This window comes from Phyllobates terribilis, unplaced genomic scaffold, assembly GCF_046119375.1.
Source record: "Phyllobates terribilis strain yellow unplaced genomic scaffold, ASM4611937v1 Scaffold_1__5_contigs__length_1240528914, whole genome shotgun sequence".
Lineage (NCBI taxonomy): Eukaryota > Metazoa > Chordata > Amphibia > Anura > Dendrobatidae > Phyllobates > Phyllobates terribilis.
In genome coordinates, this window is record NW_027362761.1 from 665,348,022 (window position 1) to 665,372,526 (window position 24,505).

General features: G+C 43.3%; 1 protein-coding gene across 1 annotated transcript in view; it reads right to left on the reverse strand.

The window, feature by feature from the left end:
* Positions 1-24,505, reverse strand: part of CACNA1S (calcium voltage-gated channel subunit alpha1 S) — a 1,485,309-nt gene that overhangs the window by 442,909 nt on the left and 1,017,895 nt on the right. The window contains exon 31 of the mRNA XM_073685020.1: positions 8,019-8,084. Coding sequence (XP_073541121.1) covers positions 8,019-8,084 — 66 coding nt within the window. The remainder of the gene's footprint in view (positions 1-8,018; positions 8,085-24,505) is intronic.

A 24,505-nucleotide genomic window follows, 5' to 3' on the forward strand; every position in this document is an offset into this window, starting at 1 on the left:
ATCGGCATTGGGAAGGTGGCGAGGTATCCACTTCTTCAGGTGCTATCGCCTCAGTCCCGGGTCCGAGAACTTGGTTACCCTTCGGGTTTAGGAAAAACCAGGTTATTGGACCAATAATCCTATAGTAGCCTTTTATGCAGAATTATTTAAGATATATATATTGAATTTATTGAAGTTGCTATTAGTGGTTCGGATAGAAAAAAGGATTATTCCTTCTCTTAAAAATTTCTATCCATGCCTATACTTAAGTTTTTGAAAGTTTATAGGCATCCCCAGTTGTATTTCTACGGCCACTATTGGTCATTGGTTTTAGACCTGATTGTAAGTTCAGTTGAATATAAGCATTGCACTCTTGCTTCATTGTTCAGAGGTGACCTACAAATGATTAATACATACACTCTTAAGGGGAATAATATCCTATGTCAAAATTGTATATGGAATCCATATGGTGTCACTTAAATTTCTTTCATGGAACATCAGGGGACTAGGAAATGCCAGGAAAAGGAATATAGTATTCTCCCAGATACGTAAATTGTAGGCGCAGATAATATGCCTTCAGGAAACCCATTTAACTCCAGACACCATATCCAGAATGAACAAACCCTGGATACAGTGTCAGAAACACGCTACATATACTTCCTATTTTAGAGGTGTAGTCACCATTGTGCATAAGTCAGTGAGATGGTCGGTCCAAACCGTCAAAAGGGATCCAGAGGGTAGATTTATTTTTATATACGCATTTATAGATATGGTGCCATATGTACTACTTAACATTTTACAACCCACCACCAGCCAAAATGGATGTACTCCAACAGTATCACAGTACCCAGATGCTAAATTGTTATGTATGGGAGATTTTAATATGATTCTTAATACACACTTGGATAAACTAAGCCCTGCAAGCACTAGGCCTGGTAGTCAAGACATCAACACCTTACATACTTTCATAACGGAGGTGGGCTGGATTGATTTGTGGAGACAACAGTACCCACTCAATAGTTCTCTTGCTACACACCAGCTGTGCGATATTTATCTAGAATAGATCATGTATTTGGAAACAGTGCTGTATTTTCAGATTTGAGTAAAATTGAATATTCCCCTAGAACAGTATCGGATCATGCTCCACTGAATGCATCCCTTCATCTGGGGGGCCCTAACAGACCCAAGAGAATTTGCATACATTCTTTTTGGTTATCCCTTATAGGAGAACATGATAGAATACCAGACGAAGAGGAAGTATTTATAGCAGATCATGGGGACTTCCCTGACCGGCTGATAGTATGGGACACACTCAAAGCATATATAAGGGAATACGTTAAGTCAACGATTTCATACATTGAAAAGGAATCTTCTATTGGGGAACAGAGGCTTGCCGAAGAATTTAAATTCTTAGAAGCTGAGTATATTAACAATCCCTCAGATATCTAATTACATAATTGACTTGAGAAAGGGAGTGAGTACCAGACCTACTTACAGGAAAAGGTGCAGAGAAAACTTTTCTTTTCGAAACAAACTTTTACAAGCTGGGTAACCAATCGAGTAAATTTCTGGCATACATAGTCCAACAAAATCAGATATCCCTGTCAATTTTGGCCATTAATACAAAGGAGGGCAGCCCGCTGATTAAATCAGATAAGATTGCAAGCAGATTTGAAGAATACTAGAGAACTTTATAACTCCCAAATGAACCACACTATAGAGGAAATTGATGAATACCTAAATCAAATAAAATTTCCTAAACTTTCTTGTGAAAAACGGGCATTCCTGGATGGAGATATCACTCTGGAAGAAATAAGGGAAGCAGCCATGTCTCTATCTAATGGTAAGGCTCCGGGACCCGATGGCATACCCATAGAATTATATAAAAGATATATAGATCTGATGGCCCCAGTTCTATAGCAGACTTTCTCTGAGGCACTTTCGGGACACTCACTTCCCCAATCCTTCTATGATGCCACCACAGTGCTGATCCCCAAGCCAGAAAAGCCAGTTGAGGAATGTAGTTCTTATCGCCCCATATCCCTATTGAACACAGATTACAAAATACTTACGAAACTCATAGCCAATAGACTGAAAACAGTAATATTAAACATCATACATGAGGATCAATCTGGCTTTATGCCAGGAAGGTCCACCTCATCTAATATCAGAAGAGTTCAACTTTTAACACAGATAGGTTACAAATATAGAGAACCCTGGGCTACAGCTACTTTAGATTCGGCGAAAGCCTTCGATTCCTTGGAGAGGAAGTTTTTACAGTGTGTGTTCCTGAAATTTGTTTTTATTGATAAATTTTGTAGCTGGATTAAATTGATTTACTGTATGCAAAGAGCTAACATCCTAGTAAATGGAATACTGTCGGAATACTTTCACCTGGGTAGAGGAACCAGACAGGGCTGCCCCCTATCTCCGATGCTCTTTGCTCTAGCGATAGAGCCTATTGCCCTTAAAATTAGACAGGACCACCTGGTGGAGGGTATTGGTATAAACTCCAGAACAGATAAAGTGGGATTATAGGCAGACGACATGATCCTCTTCCTAAACTAAGTAGAATAATCCCTCCCAAGAGCAATTGACCTTATTAACTACTTTGGGGAATTATCGGGCCTCAAAATCAATTGGGGCAAATCTGTGGTTATGCCACTTATAGATAACATGACCAAACCTGTAGTTTTTGGATTACAAGTAGTACAGAAATTCAAATATCTAGGTATTATAATTAATCAAAACCCAATTATGGACCTCATGGACAATGTATACCCACTAAAGGATATGATGAAGAAAAGGTTTGAAAACTGGTCCCAACTTCCGCTGTCTGTGGCCGGAAGAATTAACTTAATCAAAATGATAATCCTTCCAAAATGCTTTTATGTACTGGAACATTCATCTATTAAAATCCCCAAATAATTTTTTAGGAAAATACATGGTATTGAGTGCATTTACTATATATGGGGCTCATCAAGTATTGGATCTCTGCAGAGACCCAAAGATCAGGGGGGCTGCGCAGTGCCAGACCTATTTCTGTACTATTTAGCTGGCCAGATAAGCTATTTGAAGTGCAGGATAAATAGCAACAAACTCACTAATGCAGAAGCACATCTTATACACTTCTTAAAAGGGAATACACCATGGGCTATATTAGAGGGCTCATACAGGCCACCACAAGGTTTATTGTTTGCACATAGCCTAGCGATGCAGGTGTGGCGAGAGAGTAAACGTATCATGAAATTTACTGATCAAATGGGAGAAACCCAAATATGGGATAACCCTGAATTTCCACAGCTTAAAAACCTACAAGACCCAATCTTCTGGAATCAATGCGGAATAACACTCAATCAGATTTTTGAAAATGAAATTTTATTGTCATTTGATCAAATCCATATAAAGTTTGGGATTCCTCATAGGGACTTCTACAGATATTTACAAATGAGACATGCCATAACGCACCAGTTCCCACATCCTAGGATGCGAATATCCAAATACTCATTAATAGGAGTACTAAAACCTCAAGGACCCACAGGCGTGGTATTCTCCCTATATACCTTTCTGCTGAACTCTAAGATCGCTTCTACTCAACTTGTTGTAGAGAGTAAATGGCAGAAATTAATCCCTTCTATCACTGATGACCAGTGGAATGATGCCCTAGAGGCACATACGGTGGTGTCACCAGCCGCAAATAAATTAATTCAAGTTATACTGTATGTACTCCATCAATTCTATCTGACTCCAATAAGACTGCATAGATTTGGCAGAATGGCATCTGATGAATGTCACAGATGTGGGGAATCAGGAGCGGATTTCTGGCATCTTATTTGGAATTGTTAGATAATATGAAGATATTGGAGTGAAGTGATAGCTACATTGGAACGGATGGTTAGGATATCAATTGAATGTAGTCCAGAGATTTGTATCTTGGGTATTGTGGACGAAGAAATGTGAACACACTATGACTGGCTATTCCTCCGGGAGGTTACATTTATGACTAGGAAAGCAATAGCACTAAGATGGATGAGAGGGAAACCACCCACTATCAACCAATGGAAAAAGTTAGTGAATGATATAATACCATATGAGAATACAGTATATAGAAATAGAGGATGTCCCCAGAAGCTCCAAAGGATATGGGAAAGATGGTGTGACTCGTTCTTAACACACCTATCCCCTAATGCCATGACCTTGCTAATCTCACGTTATGGGTCCTGATATATGCCCCTTCAAACACATGGAAAATGATATATGATATATATAGATTATAAGAGTGTACCTCTGATACAACCATAACTGATACGTGTACTAAATTCTGATAAGGAACTGGCCAGTTTAGTAAAGAGTGCAATGCTCAATAATGAAACTTATGTTTTTCTTTAACTGTTCACTTTAACTGTTATTTCATGTTAATTTATATCTACAGTCTCCTTACTGTAATATACCATAATATGTGTGGAGATGATAGGTCCTCTATAATTATTGAGAATGTGATGTAAACTGTATTGAACGGACAAAGGTTAATGTTTGGATTATTCTGACCTTATAAAATGACAGTATTTGTTTGTAACCATTATCCTGTAGAATTTTTCAACAAAAAGAGTTTAAAAGGGAAACGCTATGTGTGGCACCAAACCAAAACAGCTCATCACTCCAAGAACATCACCCTCACAGTGAAACATGGTGGTGGTGGCATCATGCTGTGGGCATGTTTTTTGGCAGCAGGGACAAGGAAAATGGTCCTAGTTGAGGGATATTCTTGAGTAAAATCTGTTTCAGTTTGTCAGCGATTTGAGACTGGGATGGAGGTTCACCTTCCAAGAAGACAATGACTCAAAGCATACTGCTAAAGCAACACTCGAGTGGTTTAAGCGGAAATGTGTAAATATTTTGGATTGGCCTAGTTAAAGCTAAGACCTTAATCCAATTGAGAATCTGTGGTCATACTTGAAGATTGCTGTTCACCAGAGGAAACCATCTAACTTGAAGGAGCTGGAGCAGTATTGCCTTGAGAAATGGGCAAAAATCCCATTGGCAAGATGTGTAAGCTCATATAGACTTATCCAAAATGACTTGCATCTGAAATTGCCACAAAAGGGGGCTTATCAAAGTACTGACTTTAGGTGGGTGAATAGTTATGCACACTGAAGTTTTCAGTTATTTTGTCCTATTTGTTGTTTGCTTCACAATAAAAATAAAACCAAATGTTCACAGTTCTAGGCATGTTCTTTACATGAACTGATGCAAACCCTCAAAAAAACAGTGAAATTCCAGATGGTGAGGTAGAAAAACATGAAAAATGCCAAGATGAATACTTTCGCCAGTCATTGTACTAGTTGGCATTATGCCGACAACCCAAATGAACTAAAGGGGTGACAATCGCTATCCATAGGTCTTTGACACATCAAATTATTGATTGTACTGTGGACTTAGAGGCCTGGATCTTTCAATATCCGTCAGTGACCAAGTTACAATTATGAATGTGTACGCCCCCAATCAAAATTAGGCCCAATTTATTACCAATTTGGTCGACATTGCCCTCCCTTTGATCCGAGGAACTCTACTATTATGTGTGAACTTAAATGACATCCTTAATAGATAATTTTAAAGCTTTTTCCCATCTTTCGTACACTTATCAAATGCATCAATAAAGCATTACTAGAACTTCAAGTACCGTATTTTTCTGACCATAATACGCACTTTTTTTCCCCCAACTTTGGGAGGAAAATTGGGGATGCTTCAACATGAAACTATTAGGCACTTAAAACTAGGCTAGTTGCATATACTCATTTATCTTGATTCAAACGAAGAAGCACAGGTAGAGTCAATGGCATCCTTCAACCTTTTGAGAATTCCTACGTTCGAAGTCAGGCAAGATCCTTTGGACCCTGGGATCTAGGGTGAAAGCATTTTTCACTTTATCGTCTAGTTGCAGTGGTGGTGGAGTGGGATTGCAGGGCCCTCCTTTCCCTCCCTCCTTCAGGAAGAGGTGAGATGCTGCGGGGCCAGTGTCTGGCTGTCGATGGTAAGGCAGACCGGCATACACCGCTTAAGGTGGCCAAGGCCATCTTCCTGAAGCCGTGATCTACAGGAAAATGGCCGGAGCATGCGCAGACTGGGAGCTCGGGCGGCCATTTTCCTGTAGATCACAGCTTCAGGAAGATGGCTAGGCCCCCGGAAAGCCACGCACGCCACTCTGCCATGCTGCTCACAGCCAGACCCCGGCCTCCCGGCAGACCCCGGCTGCCCTCAGGCAGATCCCAGCCCCTGGAAGACCCCGGTCTCCCTCCCTCAAGCAGACCCTGGCCTCCGTCAGGCAGACCCCAGCCCCAGGCAGACCCCGGCCTCCCTCCCTTAGGCAGATCCTAGCCCCTGGCAGACCCTGGCCTCCCTCCCTCAGACAAACCCCGGCCCCAGGCAGATCCTGGCCTCCCTCAGGCAGACCCCGACCTCAGGCAGACCCTGGCCTCCCTCCCTCAGGCAGACTCAGGCTACAGGCAGACATCAGCCTCCCTCCCTCAGGCAGACCCCGGCCCCAGACAGACATCGGCCTCCCTCCCTCAGGCAGACCACGGCCCTGCAGCATCTCACCTCTTCTGCTGCAGCCGCCTGGTTCCTGAGGGAGGGATGGAATGGAGAGCCCTGCAATTCTGCTCCACCACCACCGCAACTCCCCGCTGCTGGAGCACCGCCTTCTCGCATCCAGGGTCCGCAGAATTCCTCCACTTCCGCCGGCTTCCTGAAGGACCCTGCCTCCTGTGACCCTTGCTCCACTGCCTCCCAGGTAAGATACCATACCTAGTCAGACTATAAGATGGACCACCATCTCATAAAAAATATTTTTTCCCTATTTTGCACCCCAAAATTTGAGGTGCGTCTTATAGTCCGAAAAATACGGTATATGATATTTGTAGACTTCAACACCCTTCAGATAGGGACTACAGCTTCTATACTCAACCACAGGAGAATATGGCTAAATCTGAAGCTTTGAATATCTCCTTACCCCAACAATTGATAAACACTTTGAAAGCTTACTTCCCTTTTAAATGGCCCTCAAAAAACATCATTAACTATCTAGGCCCTAATATTCCCTCCGATGTTTCCAAACTATTTTCTCTTAACTTTCAACTATATTCATCCAGACTTGAGGATATCCTTAACTCTTGGAACCGTAAAGAATTTTATTGGTTCTGCAAAATCAATATTCTTAAAATTACAGTCTTACCCATATCACTATATCTACTGCAAACCATTCCAATTTATATACCTGCTCCTTCTGGAACAAAAACCAGTGCTACTTTAAGCAATTTGTCTTGTCGACGGGCCACGCAAAAATTCGGAGTAATATTCTCGTTCGCCCAAAAGATGTTAGTGTGAGTCTACCTGATTGTCGCTGTAGTTATCTAGCATCCGCCCATGCAAAGATACTTGACTCACTATACTGCTCCAAATCGCGGGTTTGTGTCTCACAAAATGTGACCTCCCTAGCTCAAAATAATATTTCAGCGTCGCTTAGCATTAAGCAATTGACCCAAGTAGGCCAATGATGCCAATAACTGATAATCCGGGGTTCCTATCAGGAGTATCACTAGACCATGGGCTGAAATAACAGGCAGCCCCACCCAAGGCTTTTAGAAAGGATTAATTCAAACAAAAAAAACTCATATCTCACTGATTTGGGGCACCAAAGGTCCCAGGAATAAAACAGAACTGACCCTGTCACAAGTCACCCACAACAAAGGCACATCCAAAGCAGAAACAGAGGGGACATGAACCAGCACAGATGTTACAAAATTGCTGTATTTTCCATTACACTAAAAATGAGCCATGGTAAAGACCATAAATATTAGAACTAAATAAAAAGGCTTATATCTTGGGAAACCATATGGTAGATTTAACAAAATAAACAGAAATACGGAAAAAAGCAACAAAATACTTAGGGGAGCATTGGGAATAAAATAACAGTAAAAAACAGCAACTTTTGACCTGTTGACAGGAATGCTTTAAAATGTGCTGCAAACCTCCATACATACCTGCATTCCAATGACAGCATAGATAAAAAACAGCATTACAATAAGCAGAGCAACATATGGTAGAGCCTGTAAGAGACAACGAAAATAAAAGTGAATAAAACGTTTACATTTTTAAGCAAGAAAATATTGCTCTCTGTACAAATCATATGATAATAATTTGCCACGGATTTTAATTATTAATCCAAACAGTAGAAGTACAGACAAATACTAGCAACTTTTTGGAATAAAACCAAAAGCAAGGTGCATAAACTTCTTTCATTCAAGGGCCACAATACTAAATTGTAATACTTGGGAACCATAATAAATAAAGCTTCCTAATTTAAAATATGTAATTTAAAAGTAAAAGGATCAAATTATCATGAAACATGCACTCATGTAATAACCACAGACAGGATACAGATTCGCAATGCACAGCAGGACTATAAGATTCCTGGGACATTCAAATGTTCCTCTTCCAACGTGGTGTACTAATTCTGTGCACTATATGTCCTACTGGGGGTCTTTTTGTTGGAGAAACTGGTCAGAAACTGAGAGCAAGTATGAGGTCTTATTGCCACACAGTTGCAGATAAAAAAAACATCTACCTGTGGCCAAACATTTCTGTGGTCCAGGACACAACATCATCAATAAGAACATTCTCATATTAACCCCCTAAGGACGGAGCCATTTTGTACGTTAATGACCGAGCCTCATTTTCCAAATCTGACCAGTGTCACTTTGTTGCAACAACTCTGGAACGCTTTAAATTTTTATGCCCTTAAATCAGATAGTTATACTACACAAATTACAGAATTAGGCTATGTGTCCACGATGCAGAAATGAAGCAGAAAATTTCTGCAGCATTTCTGCGTCTCCCTGGCAGAAAAAACGCATGCAGATTGTGCATGCAGATTGTGCATGCGTTTTTCCTGCAGAATACATGCGGATCCACATGCGGATTCACATGCATTTCCGCATGCAGATTGACAAGCGCTTTCCAGGCGATAGCATCACTTGGAAAGTGCTTGACAACTAGGTCACACTGTATAAATCCATGCAACCGGCATGGATTTATACAGTGTGAACCGTAAAAATAAAATAAAGCTATACTCACCCCCGAGGCCCCGGCGTGTGCTGCAGCGCTGCTTCCTGGCTGGTTCCTGGCTGCCGGCATATCGCGAGACAGAGCGGTGAAGGGCCTGCGGTCACATGACTGTGACGTCACCGAAGGTCCTTCAGCGATGCCGGCATTCAGAGAGAAGCCGTCGGACAGGTGAATATAAACTTTATTTGTTATTTTATTCTTTTTTTCACAGGTACAATGGTACCCAGGTCTGGATGAGAGTCTCCTCTCCTCCAGAACTGGGTACCATGCGCACATAGAGACGCATAGAAGCCGCTTGTACAAATGTACAGACACGGATTATATGCAAGTCAATGGCGGCAGTTCCGCTGCGCTTCTGCAAAATAAAATGACATGCTGCGGATTTTTGTATGCAGCATAAACGCTGCGGAAAAATCCGCAGCATGTGCATAGAACATGCAGAATCCCCTTGGGGACCATGGGGTGCGGATTACCTAGCGTTTTACAAGCATTTCCGCTGCGGAAATTCCGCAGCATAAACGCTTGAAAAACGCTACGAGGGCACCCAGCCTTAGGCTATGTGTCCATGGTGCAGAAATGCTCCGGATTTTTCCTGAGCGTTTCTGCATCTCCCCTGGCAGAAAAAACGCATGCGGATTGTACATGCGGATTGTACATGCGGATTGTACATGCGGATTGTACATGTGGATTGTACATGCGGATTGTACATGCGTTTTTCCTCTTCATTTTAGCATCACTTGGAAAGTGCTTGTGACAACTTGGTCACACTATATAAATCCATGCAAGCAGCATGGATTTATATAGTGTGACCGAAAGAATGGTAAAAAAATAAAAAATAAATATTATACTTACCTTCTGATGGCCCCCGTTGCTGGCGGCTCGCGGTAGATTAAAGGACCTGCCGACGTCAGCGGTCGCGTGACCCGTCACATGACTAAATGACGTCACCGCAGGTCCTTTAGTCTACCACGAGCTGCCGGCAAGCCGAGACAAGGACACCGGGGGCTATCAGAAGGAAAGTATAATATTTATTTTTTATTTTATTCTTTTTTTCACAGGTTCTATGGTACCCGGGTCCGGAGGAGAGTCTCCTTTCCTCCACACCCGGGTAACATCCGCACATTGAAACGCATGGAATCCGCATGTACAGATCCAGTGATGCGGATTCCATGCTTTCCAATGCAAGTCAATGGCGGCGAAAACGCAGTGCTTCCGCAAAATAATTATTAGTGGTGCGGATTTTTCGCAATAAAATTTCCACAGCATGTGCACATCACATGCAGATTATCATTGGGGAACATGGCAGAAGAAGCGTTTTTTAAGCGTTTCTGCAGCGGAATTGCCACTTCAGAAATGCTTAAAAAATGCATAGTGGGCACACAGCCTAAATAACATTTCCCACATGTCTACTTTACATTGGCATAATTTTTTTTTTAAACCTCACTTTTATTGAAAATAAAGTTTTCATACATTAATAATGTGAATATAACTTGAAATACACATGACGAGGTTGTTATAAGATGGTAAATAGCAGAATATACATTCCAAGCATGGTTTCATCAAGTCAAAAGACAAACCAAAAACTATGAGGGGGGAGGGAAGGAGGCGAGAAAAGAGAATGCCTAAAACAGGTACTTTCCTTATATATAGATCACCCAACAGAGGTGTATAACCTTATACTCTCCTTTAAAATTGTGCGGGACCCATCGACACTAAGATAGACCTCTGACACCTAAATGTATCTCCACACTGCAGCTCTATCTAACACATTTCTACACAGGCATTTCCCCCAATAGTAGCTGCTCTTGATACCATACTACAGGTTGATAAAGAAAAATATTCCAAAGGCATAAATTAGTTATCATGGCTGGAGATTTTTTGAAAGTTCATATCTCCCTATTATTTGTAAATAGACAAAACAATGCAGTGGGTCTACATGTAGGCAACCTATACTTGGATTAGAAAATCCAAAAAAAAACAGATTTTTATTAAACAAATATTTAAAAACACACATAGCAATTCTACAGATAAGTGAAAAAGAAAGGGAAAAGTCACTCCAAAATAATGCCCCATGTACATAAGGCCGCCACAGCATACACTCCGACGTGCGTTTGGCACTCAGATGGACTCCCCTTGAGAAAGCCCATCTGAGTGCAAAACGCGCGTCGGGGTGTATGCTGTGGCGGTGGTGTGGGTATAGCAGGATTACTAATGGGTAAATCCTGACCTTTAATGACTCTACTTGATTTCTCCACCTTATGTACATGGGGCATTATTTTGGAGTGACTTTTCCCTTTCTGCTAGTGAAAATTTTCCAATCTCTCAACTAGTGTGAGAAATGGGTGTCATTTACTTATATGACATTTTTCTTTCCCTTATGTTGTGATCCTACATGTATCTATTAAATTACTGCAGGGTCACACTTCAGACCACGTTCTCCACAATCTCTTGAATCCCCTTTTTCACCTATCTGTAGAATTGTTATGTGTGTTTTTAAATATTTGTTTAATAAAAATCTGTCTTATATCATTGCAAGTGGTTTTTGGATTTTCTTATCCAAGTATAGGTTCCATACTGTAGGTTGGAAGCAAGTTCTAATATCATCTCGGATGCATTGTGGAAGCAAAGAGATGAAACTTTCCCAAATTTCAAAGAAGGACTGTACCTTTAACTCCTTGTATAAGGAGGCCTCAGCCCAATCCATCTGAAGCAGGAACGACAGTTTGTCTAAAAAGATCTTAAAAGGAGGAGCTTGGTCATGGATCCACACCTGTAGGATGGCCTTAACATCTGCTGCTGCCACCATATGTGGCATCATTTTTTAAACATATATTTTTTTGTTAGGAATTTAGAAGTGTTAAAAATGTATCAGCAATTTCTCATTTTTCTAACAAAATTTACAAAACCATTTTTTAGGGACCACATCACATTTGAAGTGACTTTGAGGGGCCTTTATGACAGAAAATACCAAAAAGTGACACCATTCTAAAAACTGCACCCCTCAAGGTGCTCAAAACCACATTCAAGAAGTTTATTAACCCTTCAGGTTCTTCACAGGAATTAAAGCAATGTGGAAGGAAAAAATGAATATTTTACTTTTCTTCACAAAAATGTTACTTTAGCTCCAATATTTTTCTATTTTCAAAAGGGTAACAGGAGAAAATGGACCTCAAAATTTGTTCTGGAATTTCTCCCGAGTATGCCAATACCCCAAATGTGGGGGAAAACTACTGTTTGGGCACACAGCAGGGCTTGCAAGGGAAGGAGCACAGTTTGACTTTTTGAACGTAAAATGTCTGGAATAGAGAACAGGCGCCAAGTAGCGCTTGGAGAGCCCCTGATGTGCTTATACAGTAGAAACCCCCAACAAGTGATCTCATTTTGGAAAATAGACCCCTCAAGGAATTTATCTAGATGTATCATTTTCACAAGGGTAACAGGAGAAAATGGGCCATACAATGTGTTGTGCAATTTCTCCTTAGTGCGTCAATACCCCATATCTGGTGGAAAACTGGGTACATGGCAGGGCTCGGAACGGAAGAAGCAAGAAATATTTGACTTTTGGAGCGCAAAATTGGCTGGAAAAGATAGCAGAAGCCATGTCGCATTTGCAGAGCCTCTGACATGCCTAAACAGTGGAAACCCCACACAAGTGACCCCATTTTGGAAACTACACCCTTCAAGTAACTTATCTAGAGGTGTAGCGAGTGCCTTGAACTCACAGGTGCTTCACAGAATTTTATAAGGTGAAAATACATTTTTCCAGCAAAAACATCATGTTTTTTTGTTGTTGCGTATTTTGTGCCTTGATTGTTTTTTTGGAAAATACAGCATGTTACTTCTTTCAGCGTTTTTTCACCCATAGGAAATAATAGGTGGAGAAAAAAACGCATCAAAAAAGCATAAAAAATGCACCAAAATTTGCATCAGCGTTTTTAATGGCAAAATAGAATGGGTCTTTTTTTCACAGAAAATTATGTACATGCATAAATAGAGATAGAAGGACAATAAAAAAAACGCTGAAAAAAGCATCAAAAATGCCATTTGTAACTTTGCCACTGTAATAGCGCAGAGAGGCTGCTCCTGCTACTGGATAGTGAGAGAGTAAGATAGTTAGCAAGGTGGTTGCTTGTAAGTCAGATAGTTTAGATATATAGGATCCTGTGTGGCCGTGAAATCAACCTTCCAGCAGATCAATCGTTTTTGCTGTTAGTGTGTTCCAGACAGAGACACAAGGCCACACTTCAGCATATAACTCTGTTGTTCTGATATTGTGCTTCATGCAGGAGTACACCTTTGAAACTCTAAATAATTTTTTCTGTTACTATCATGCTATATAAGGCAAGCCACATCTCAGCTTGTAATTGTTTTGTGCTGAGATTCTGCTGTATTCAGGGCTCCACAGTAAAAAATCTAATATTTTGTTGCCAATAGCGTGCTCCAGCCACATTATCTGAGTAAATATATGCTGATTGGTAATTTAGTGACAGGTGACTGACAGGTCTTGGCATAGGTTTGTTAAACAGCTGGTTAAAAGAGGGGAAGGGTACATAAAACATGAGTGGGAAAAAGTGAGGTTGTAGTGGAAGGGGGAATAGGCTTCGTGCCCAAGGTGTACGTGGTGTAGGTGGTAATGTTAGTGAAAGCTCTTCTGAACCAACACCATCACATTCTATCCAAAGACAACTGAAAACTTGTTACTGGGCCGGCTACTCCTCTCCCTTTCTTTGACAGCCACACAGCGGTACGCCTAGAAGATGAGGGCCAGAAAGAGCATGTGCTCCAGTGGATGGCAAGCGCTGCATCAAGTGGCCTCTCCTCCTCTTCCTCCACCTCAACATCACACACAGTACAGTCCTCAGAAGTGGCACCCCAATTTCCCCCCTTGTCAAAACTCTCCGACTGCCAAAATGGCTGTAGGGAACCACAGATGGGCAAGTCTGCAGAGCTGTTCACACATTCTATGCCATGGGCATCAGAGGTCTGCTCCAAAGATTGACAGACTCAAGAGTAGGAAAGCATCTGCACCGATGCCCAAAATTTTTTTCTGTTGGATCCAGGACAGGACAAAATAGGGTACAAGCAGAATCCTGACCCTTGTCACCAGATGTTAACCTCCAGGGGTGGAAGTGATCTTGACGAGACTCAGATCCCTGAGGCGCACGCAGACTGTACTGTGCTGTCAGGGCAGGAAGAGGAGGAGGGTGACTCTCAGGACAAGGAGTGAGAGAACAGAGAGGATGATGATGAAGTTGTAGATCCCACTTGGTGTGAACCCAGAGGCACACAGCTGAGCAGCTCAACAAAGAAGGTGGAGAAGGAGGAAGACGAGCAGGTTACGTTGAGGCCTACCGCACAGACACGGAGTGATGCAACCATGACGAGCACTGCATTCTCAGCCACAACTTTGACTGTGGCCAGTAGCGGTCATGGGTCTGAAGTTCGTAGGGACGACAAGGGTTGCCTAGTCTGGGCCTTTTTTGAGACCGCAAAGGATGACCCAGCTCAAGTTATCTGCCAACTGTGCAAAAAACGACTCAGTAGAAGGAAAAATTGCAATAATTTGACTACTACATGCATGAACTGGAACATGCTCGATTAACATTCATTAGTCTGGGAATCTCACTGCGATAAAATGTGGACCAGGGGGCCTTACAAACCATCGGTCGCCCCATCAACCGCATCTGCTGCTTCTTCCTCCTCCGTCACTGTGCCAAGTATTCTCCCACAGGTCTGTGGCTGCAGAACCTCAACTTGTTTACCCACTCCAGTCAGGATGAGTGAGAGCCCGTCAGCTGTAACGGAAGTGGACATTCCTGCTGTTTTTGCTTCATCGAGCACACCACATATTTCTCAATCCACCGTAACATCTCCGCCTGCACCTCACTTACAGTCCAACAGTTTTTCGTGTTTACGCTATTCCACCCTCTTTCAGCACAGCAGCCAGCCCTCGGTCCCACAGTTGTGGTCATGTAAAAAATTGTTTAATCCTACACATGACAAAGCTAAGACCCTCCACTTGTTTACCCGCTAAAGTCGAGGGGAGTGAGAACCTGTCAGTTGTTACAGAAGTGGACATACATACAAAAGTCATATGTTTGGACATATGCGCATGGTTACCTTGACGTTGGTAGAGCGGCTTAGTTTACATTTTTTGCAAAGAACGTGTCAACCAAATACCCTGTATTTTATCACCTTTTTACTAGCACTTGCTGTTTACTGTTACTTTTTTACAACAGAGTATTTTTATACGTTTGTTTTACTGTGTCCTTGTGCTTTTAAGTCTTTTGGTGGTGTGAACACTGTCCTACAGACTTGTTCACCGTGTGCATGGCCCATGTGTTTGTATTCAATTTGTTTCTTGCTTTTGCAAGATTAGGGAGGTCTCCACTCCTCCCTTGTGGGCCATGCACATAAATGCCGTTCTCTGCAGCGTGTCCACATGGACATTACCTGTCAGATCTGCTCATATAGGTACTATACACATGATCAGTTTTTAAATACATCAGATAGGGACTGCTCTGATGTGGGTTACCTTGACGTTGGTAGAGCTTAGTATACATTTTTTTGAAAAAAAACGTGTCAACCAAGTACCCTGTTTTTTATCACCTTTTTACTAGCACTTTCTGTTTACTGTTACTTTTTTACAACAGAGTATTTTTATACATTTGTTTTACTGTGTCCTTGTGTTTTACTGAAGTGGACATGCCTGCTGTTTTTGACTGATCTCAATCCACCGTAACATCTCTGTCTACACCTCTCTCACAGTCCAGTAGCTTGTCGTGTTCACTCTACTCCACCCTCTCTCAGCACAGCAGCCAGTCCTCAATCCCACGGTTGTGGTCAGGTAAAAGATTGGTTCCTCCTACACATTCCAAAGCACAGAGCTTGAACTTCACCATCTCCAATCTGTTGGACACAGAAATGCTGCCTTTCCACCTGGTGAATACAGACGGTTTCTGAAAACTGATGGCCGTTGCAGTCCCCCAGTGCCAGTTGTCCAGTTGCCATTACTTCTCTAAGAAAGTTGTGCCTGAGCTACACCAGCATGTTGCAGACAACATCACCTGCTCCTTGAAAAATCAAGTTCTGACAGGGTGGAATTCACCACTGACACCTGGATAAGCAAGCATGGCCAGAGGCATTACATCTCGCTGACTGGGCATTTGTTGACTCTGGTGGCTGTGGGGGCAGGCAGGGAGGGGCTGCTCCACAAGTCTTGGAATCCCCAAGGCTTGTAGGACAAACCTTTGTATCTAACACTTCCTCCACTGCTTCTGCCGCCTCCACCTCCTCTAGGGCCTCCACCTGTGCCCTCAACCTCTGCCTTAGTGAGACACATGTTCCAACAGTGCAGAGAGAATACTGCACATCTCCGCATTGCGCAGCCATTGCTCACTGCATCAGGCAGTGTTTAAATTAATATGCCTTGGAGATCACAGTCACACAGCTCAAGAGTTGAGGACAACTATCCAGCCCGAGTTTGAGCAATGGCTGTTTCTACTGAACCTGGAGCCACGTAAGGCCGTGTGCCATAATGATGCAAACCTGGTGGCTCCCCTGCACCGGGGCAACCTCACACACGTGCCTTACATGGCTCACATCCTCATCCTGGTGGTACAAAAATTTCTGATCTGGATGTGCTGCTGCAGAAAGCACGGTCGCTGTGTGCTATCTTCCACCGTTCGCCCCCATCAGGTCATTGACTTGCATTGATACAGAGGTCTTTGGCCATACTGGTTAACCAGTTGATATGCGATTTTCCAATATGGTGGAATTCCACTCTGCACATGTTTCAGCAACTGTGGCAGCAGCGAAGAGCCTTGTCACAGTATCTCGTGTCACAAAGCCTGGGCCAACACAGTACGGACATGGTGCAAATCAAGTTTGTGAAGTGGGCACAGATTAACGACCTCTGCACCCTTCTGCACAGTTTTGAAATGGCTACTAAGATGGTTAGCGCTGATGATGCCATTATTGGCATCACTATTCCGGTCATTTACATGCTAGAGCATACTTTGACTAGTCTTTAATTTCCAGACTGTCATCACACACAGGCGGGTGCCAAGGGAGGGTGGATTACAGCAATTGAGGGAGGCTCGTGATATCAGACAAACTGTTAGTAAAGGTACAGTAGCCGAGGAACAAATGGAGGAGGAAGAGGTGATGGGCGAGCAACAGTCAGGAGATAAAGAGGATAATCATCCCCTCTCTGTTGTCTGTGGTTGGCGAGAGGGGACAGAGGAAACAAGCATCAGTGTTACCCAGCCACCAACAAACCATGTTATTGGACCTCATGAAAGAGCGCCTTCTTGCTGCATTATCTGCAACATGATCCCCGTATTGTTAGGATTCAAAATAGTGCTGAGTACTGGGTTGCCACTCTGTTAGATCCACGGTACAAGAGTACATTTTTGCCAGATGCTTCCCGCCCTGGAAAGGGACCAGTACATACTGAAGTATCGAAACACGCTTTTAGACAATCTAAGGCTATGTGCCCATGATGCAGAAATGAAGCAGAAATTTTCCTGAGCATTTCTGCATCTCCTTGGCAGAAAAAACGCATGCCGATTTGATTTTACACACGTTTTTTCTGCCAGGTAGAAGCGTTTTTTAAGCGTTTTTGCATGCGTCTTTTCAAGCGCTTTTCCAAGCGATTTTGAGCATCACTTGGAAAAGTGCTTGACAAGTTGGTCACACAATATAAATCCATACAACTGGCATAATCCATGCAACTGGCATAAATCCATGCATTTAGTCAGCTGACAGGTCACGCGACCGCTGATGTCAGCGGTTGCGTGACCATCACATGACTAAATTACGTCAGCACAGGTCCTTTCAGAACACCGTGGGACGCCGGGGACAGAGCACGCCACCGGAGAGGAGACCGGGGGCCACCGGAGAGGTAAGTATAATGTTTTTTTTTATTTTTTACGTTTTCATTATTTTTTTACTAATGGTACCCAAGTCTGGAGGAAAGTCTCCTCTTCTCCAGACCCGGGTACCATCCGCGCATTGAACCGTATAACATCCGTATGCATACAAGTATACATGCGGATGTTACGCGGTTCAATGCAAGTCAATGGCGGCGATTAAACCGCGTTTACGCACAAGAAATGATTATGCTGCGGATTTTTCTGCAATGATAATCTGCAGCGGAAATTTCCGCAGCATGTGCACAGCACATGCGGATTACCATTGGGAAACATGGCAGACAACTTAACATGCATTTTTAATGCGTTTTTGTGGCAGAAATGGCGCCGCAGAAACGCATTAAATCCACATCGTGAGCACACAGCCTTAAGGGTGGTTTTCCCCAAGACAGCAGTGAGGCACACATTGTGCATCGCAGTTCTAGACTTCCAACCCCAGGAACGTTAATTCATCAACGCAAAAACATTAGCAGCAGCAGAGTAAGTGGCAGAAGCAATTTCTGTGAGTCATTTCACACATTTTTTAGACCAGCTTGTGCACCAGCACAACAGAGTACAAGTCTGACACGTAGTGAACGACTGGAGAGGATGGTGCAGGAGTATCTCAAGCTCAATATTAATACCATCAGGGATGGTTTGGACTTTCTTACATTTTGGTCTCCTAAAATTAAATGGCCTGAGCTCGTCTGTCACGCCTTGGAGGTTTTATCATGCCCGGCAGCCAGCGTTCTCTCAGAATGTGTCTTTAGCGCTGCTAGTGGTGTCCTGACAGATAAGCGCATCCAACTGTCCTCTGAAAGTGTAGAACGCCTAACTTTCATCAAGATGAACAAGTCGTGGATCTCCAAGGACTTTAGAACACCAATCGCAGATTGTGCAGACTAGGCGATGGTGTAGTTTTTAGTGTGATGCATTGATCTTGCATTATTGCAGTCTGTGACATCTTTGTCGTGGCTTCTATACCAGCTGTTGCTGCTGCTATTTCCAATAATTTTTTTAAATATGGAGACTTGTGGTTGGGTTTCCATCTGGTGTATTTCCTGTAGTAGAAAGGGTGTCGATCCCCATTATACTATTTCTACTCAACTGAAATTGATGCTACTTTGGTGGTGTCTGCCCCTAATTTTTTGAAATGTGAAAACTCCAAGTTGAGTCTCCTTCATGTGTGTTGCCTGTAGCAGTAGGGCTTCCAGACTGGCAGGCCTGCATTTACTTTTAGTCAACTACTTGTGTTACTATCCTTAAATTTTTCTACCAATAATAGTCTAAGAAACTGATGTTTGTGCCACGTGAGTGGGGGTGAGAGGAAAAGCAGCTTGAGCTATTGCATGCAGTATCAGAGCTCTCAGCACAGCATGCGTACACCAATCTCTCACCCAACTCATCTTAATTTGAAGTTCAATTCAAAGCTGTAAATGCTGGCCCAGACACTTATATCTCATGCATGGCCCATGGCTGACTGCTGCTGTGCCATTATAAAATTTGTTCTGTGGGTCAATGGATGCCACTTTTCCTTGTTCTGCCCCTAATTTGAGCTGTTTTGGCAGGTTATGGGCCCCTTTTGAAGGTGTTGTGTAGGTGTTTGATTTTGCCTCCCATTGAATGCAATGAGATTCGGATAAGTTCGACGAACCGTTCGAGTTCGCCGAGTAAAAATGAACCTTGAAAGGTTCGCTCATTTCTACCTCTGAGGTGTCAGGACAGCAGTACCCCCATAAGTGACCCCTTTTATAAACTACACGTCTTAATGAAATCATCTAGGAGTGATCATATTGACACCATATGTGTTTCACAAAATTTTATACCATTGAGCGGTGATATTTTTTTACCACTATAATGTTAGTCTGAGATTTTACATTTTCACAAGGAGAAATAGGTAAAAATTACCACATAATTTCTTACATAATTTCTCATGAACGAGGCAATACCCTATATGTGGCTGTACAGTACAGTTTGGCCACACGGCGAAACTCGGGAGGGAAGGAGCGCTGTTTAACTCTTGGAGAACACATTTTCGTAGAATAGTTTGTGGACTCCATATACAGAGCCCCTAAGTGCCAGAAGAGCAGAATCCCCCTCAATTGACCCCAATTTGCACCCTTCTGGGAATTTATCTACAAGTCTAGTTCACTATTTTAACTCCATGGGTGTTTTCCAGAAATGAGCAGCAATGGATGTTGCGAAGTGAAAATGCAAAGATGCCATTGTAGTGCCCGTACATTGTGCCCAGTTCGTGCTTTTGGAGACAAGCACCCAGTAAATTAAGTGGCTTCTCCTCGCTACATTAATTCCAAAGATGTGGACTCTAACTATGGTTTAGGCAAACTGTGGGGCTCAAGAGGAGGGGGGCATTTGGATTTGGGAGAGCAGATCTCGCTGGATTTCTTTTGGATTATCATTTTGGATTATTGTCATTTTCCAATATTTACAATAAGTCTATTGACGTAGACAGTAGAGGGCTGCTGTGCAACAAGACTAAAGCCCCTTACCATCTTTAACCCCTTACTGGCCTGGGGCATATTAGTACGCATCCCCCCCGGTTCAGCGGGGGCTCCAGCGCTGAGCCCGCACTGAACCGGGCACATGTCAGCTGATTCTTACAGCTGACATGTGCCCCCAACAGCCGTGGGTGGAATCATGATCCACCCACGTCTGTTAACCAGTTAAATGCCCCTGTCAATCTCTGACAGCGGCATTTAACAGGGCTGCACCAGAAGCGCGGCATTAGCCCCGCCCATCGGTGACCCAGTCACGTGATCACTGGTCATCAATGCATGGGCATGACAACCTGGGGTCTGCAGCAGACCCCTGTGGTTATCATGTCTCGCTTGCTATGAGCGCCACCCAGTGGTGTGAGCATTTCTGCTACACAGAGGCGATCTGCTCATCAGAAACGATCCGATAACCGCAGCTTCTAGTCTCCTATGGATGCAATTGAAGCACGTAGAAAGTGTAAAAATATATGTTTTTAAAAATATAAAAAAAAAATCAAAGTTTAAATCAGCTCCCTTTCGCCCCATTCAAAATAAAATAATAAAAAAAAACACATATACTTGGCATCGCCGCGCTTAGAATCGCCCGATCTATCAATATAAAAAAAGAATTAATCTGATCGATAAACGGCGTAACGAGAAAAAAATTCTTAACGCCAGAATTACGTTTCTTTGGTCGTCACGACATTGAAATAAAATGCAATAACGGGCGATCAAAACATCAGATCTACCCCAAAATAGTATCAATAAAAACGTCAGCTCAACGTGCAAAAAATAAGCCCTCACCTGGCCCCAGATCCCAAAAAATAGAGACACTACGGGTCTCAGAAAATGGAGCCATTTTTTTTTTTTTTAGCATCTTTGGATTTATTGTTCACCACTTAAATTAAAAAGAACCTGTACAATACGTGTCTATGTTCCTGGCCAAGTGGCAAGGGCCATATAAGGTGGTCGAAAAGTTGAGTGACGTTAACTACAAGGTCCACCAACCAGGAAGAAGAAAGCCATATCAGGTGTACCATATTAACCTGCTCAAACCTTGGCAAGACAGGGAGCCGGTGGAAGATACGAGCCTGGAGGCCCATTCTGAAGCCCGAGTCGAGGATGTCAAAGTGGCAGAAATACTGTCACCGGCTCAGAAGCAACAGTGCTGAGTGCTGCTTCAGCGAAACCGAGACCTGTTTTCAGAGCTGCCAGGTTGTACACAGGTGGTCGAACATGAAATCTTGACGGAGCCACATGTAAGGGTGAATCAAAGGCCGTATCGGATTACTGAAGCCCGCCGTGAGGTGATATCCAAAGAGGTGAGGAGAATGTTGAGCCTGGGCATCACTGAGGAGTCAAAGAGCGGCTGGTCCAGCCCCATTGTCTTAGTGCCGAAACTGGATAGAGTATGGCGGTTCTGTAATGACTACAGGAAGCTGAATGAGGCGTCAAAGTTCGATGCATATCCGATGCCCCTCGTCGATGAGCTTATTGAGAGGCTAGGGTCAGCCAGATATATCACCACCCTGAACGTAACGAAAGGGTACTGGTAGATTCTCATGTCCCCAAGTTCGAAGGAGAAGACGGCCTTCTCTACTCTTGATAGTTGCTTTCAGTATACCAGGATGCCATTCTGTCTGCAGGTGTTAGCACCACACTGGATCCCTGCTCTGACAGGCAAGGTGTTCGGCGTATAACTTCACTTACCCTCGCTGTGGTCAGTGCTTTCCTTCCCCATGCTCTGCCTGCTTCCAGCCATGTCCTTAGGGCACGCCAGTGCGCGCTCACGCCCTCTTAAAGGGCCAGCGCGTGCACTTGCTATTACGTCCCCAGCCAATGGCTGTGGGACATTACATATACAGTACAGACCAAAAGTTTGGACACACCTTCTCATTTAAAGATTTTTCTGTATTTTCATGACTAAGAAAATTGTACATTCACACTGAAGGCATCAAAACTATGAATTAACACATGTGGAATTATATACTTAACAAAAAAGTGTGAAACAACTGAAAATATGTCTTATATTCTAGGTTCTTCAAAGTAGCCACCTTTTGCTTTGATGACTGCTTTGCACACTCTTGGAATTCTCTTGATGAGCTTCAAGAGGTAGTCCCCGGAAATGGTCTTCCAACAATCTTGAAGGAGTTCCCAGAGATGCTTAGCACTTGTTGGCCCTTTTGCCTTCACTCCGCGGTCCAGCTCACCCCAAACCATCTTGATTGGAGGCCAGGTCATCTGGAGTAGCACCCCATCACTCTCCTTCTTGGTCAAATAGCCCTTACACAGCCTGGAGGTGTGTTTGGGGTCATTGTCCTGTTGAAAAATAAATGATGGTCCAAGTAAACGCAAACTGAATGGAATAATGGAATAGCATGCCGCTGCAAGATGATGTGGTAGCCATGCTGGTTCAGTATGCCTTCAATTTTGAATAAATCCTCAACAGTGTCACCAGCAAAGCACCCCCACATCATCACACCTCCTTCTCCATGCTTCACGGTGGGAACCAGGCATGTAGAGTCCATCCGTTCACCTTTTCTGCGTCGCACAAAGACACGGTGTTCGGAACCAAAGATCTCAAATTTGGACTCATCAGACCAAAGCACAGATTTCCACCCATCTAATGTCCATTTCTTGTGTTCTTTAGCCCAAACAAGTCTCTTCTGCTTGTTGCCTGTCCTTAGCAGTGGTTTCCTAGCAGCTATTTTACCATGAAGGCCTGCTGCACAAAGTCTCCTCTTAACAGTTGTTGTAGAGATGTGTCTGCTGCTAGAACTCTGTGTGGCATTGACCTGGTCTCTAATCTGAGCTGCTGCTAACCTGCGATTTCTGAGGCTGGTGACTCGGATAAACTTATCCTCAGAAGCAGAGGTGACTCTTGGTCTTCCTTTTCTGGGGCGGTCCTCATGTGAGCCAGTTTCTTTGTAGCGCTTGATGGTTTTTGCAACTGCACTTGGGGACACTTTCAAAGTTTGCCCAATTTTTCGGATTGACTGACCTTCATTTCTTAAAGTAATGATGGACACTCGTTTTTCTTTACTTAACTGCTTTTTTCTTGCCATAATACAAATTCTAACAGTCTATGCAGTAGGACTATCAGCTGTGTATCCACCTGACTTCTGCACAACACAACTGATGGTCCCAACCCCATTTATAAGGCAAGAAATCCCACTTATTAAAACTGACAGGGCACACCTGGGAAGTGAAAACCATTTCCGGTGACTACCTCTTGAAGCTCATCAAGAGAATGCCAAGAGTGTGCAAAGCAGTCATCAAAGCAAAAGGTGGCTACTTTGAAGAACCTAGAATATAAGACATATTTTCAGTTGTTTCACACTTTTTTGTTAAGTATATAATTCCACATGTGTCATTTCATAGTTTTAATGCCTTCAGTGTGAATGTACAATTTTCAAAGTCATGAAAATACAGAAAAATCTTTAAATGAGAAGGTGTATCCAAACTTTTGGTCTGTACTGTATATTTCCTTCCTCCCCACTGGGGGGGGGGGGGTGCTGAGAAACCTTCCTTTTCTGCAGTCTAAGTTGTTAAGGTTGCGTACCAGTCCTTGCTGCACTCTGGTGCAAACTCAGCCTGCTGCACCCTGGTGCAAACTCAGCCTGCTGCACCATGGTGCAAACTCAGCCTGCTGCACTCTGGTGCAAACTCAGCCTGCTGCACTCTGGTGCAAACTCAGCCTGCTGCACTCTGGTGCAAACTCAGCCTGCTGCACTCTGGTGCAAACTCAGCCTGCTGCACTCTGGTGCAAACACAGCCTGCTGCACTCTGGTGCAAACACAGCCTGCTGCACTCTGGTGCAAACACAGCTTGCTGCACTCTGGTGCAAGCACAGCCTGCTGCACTCTGGTGCAAACACAGCCTGCTGCACTCTGGTGCAAACACAGCCTGCTGCACTCTGGTGCAAACACAGCCTGCTGCACTCTGGTGCAAACACAGCCTGCTGCACTCCGGAGCAAACCCAGCCTGCTGCACTAT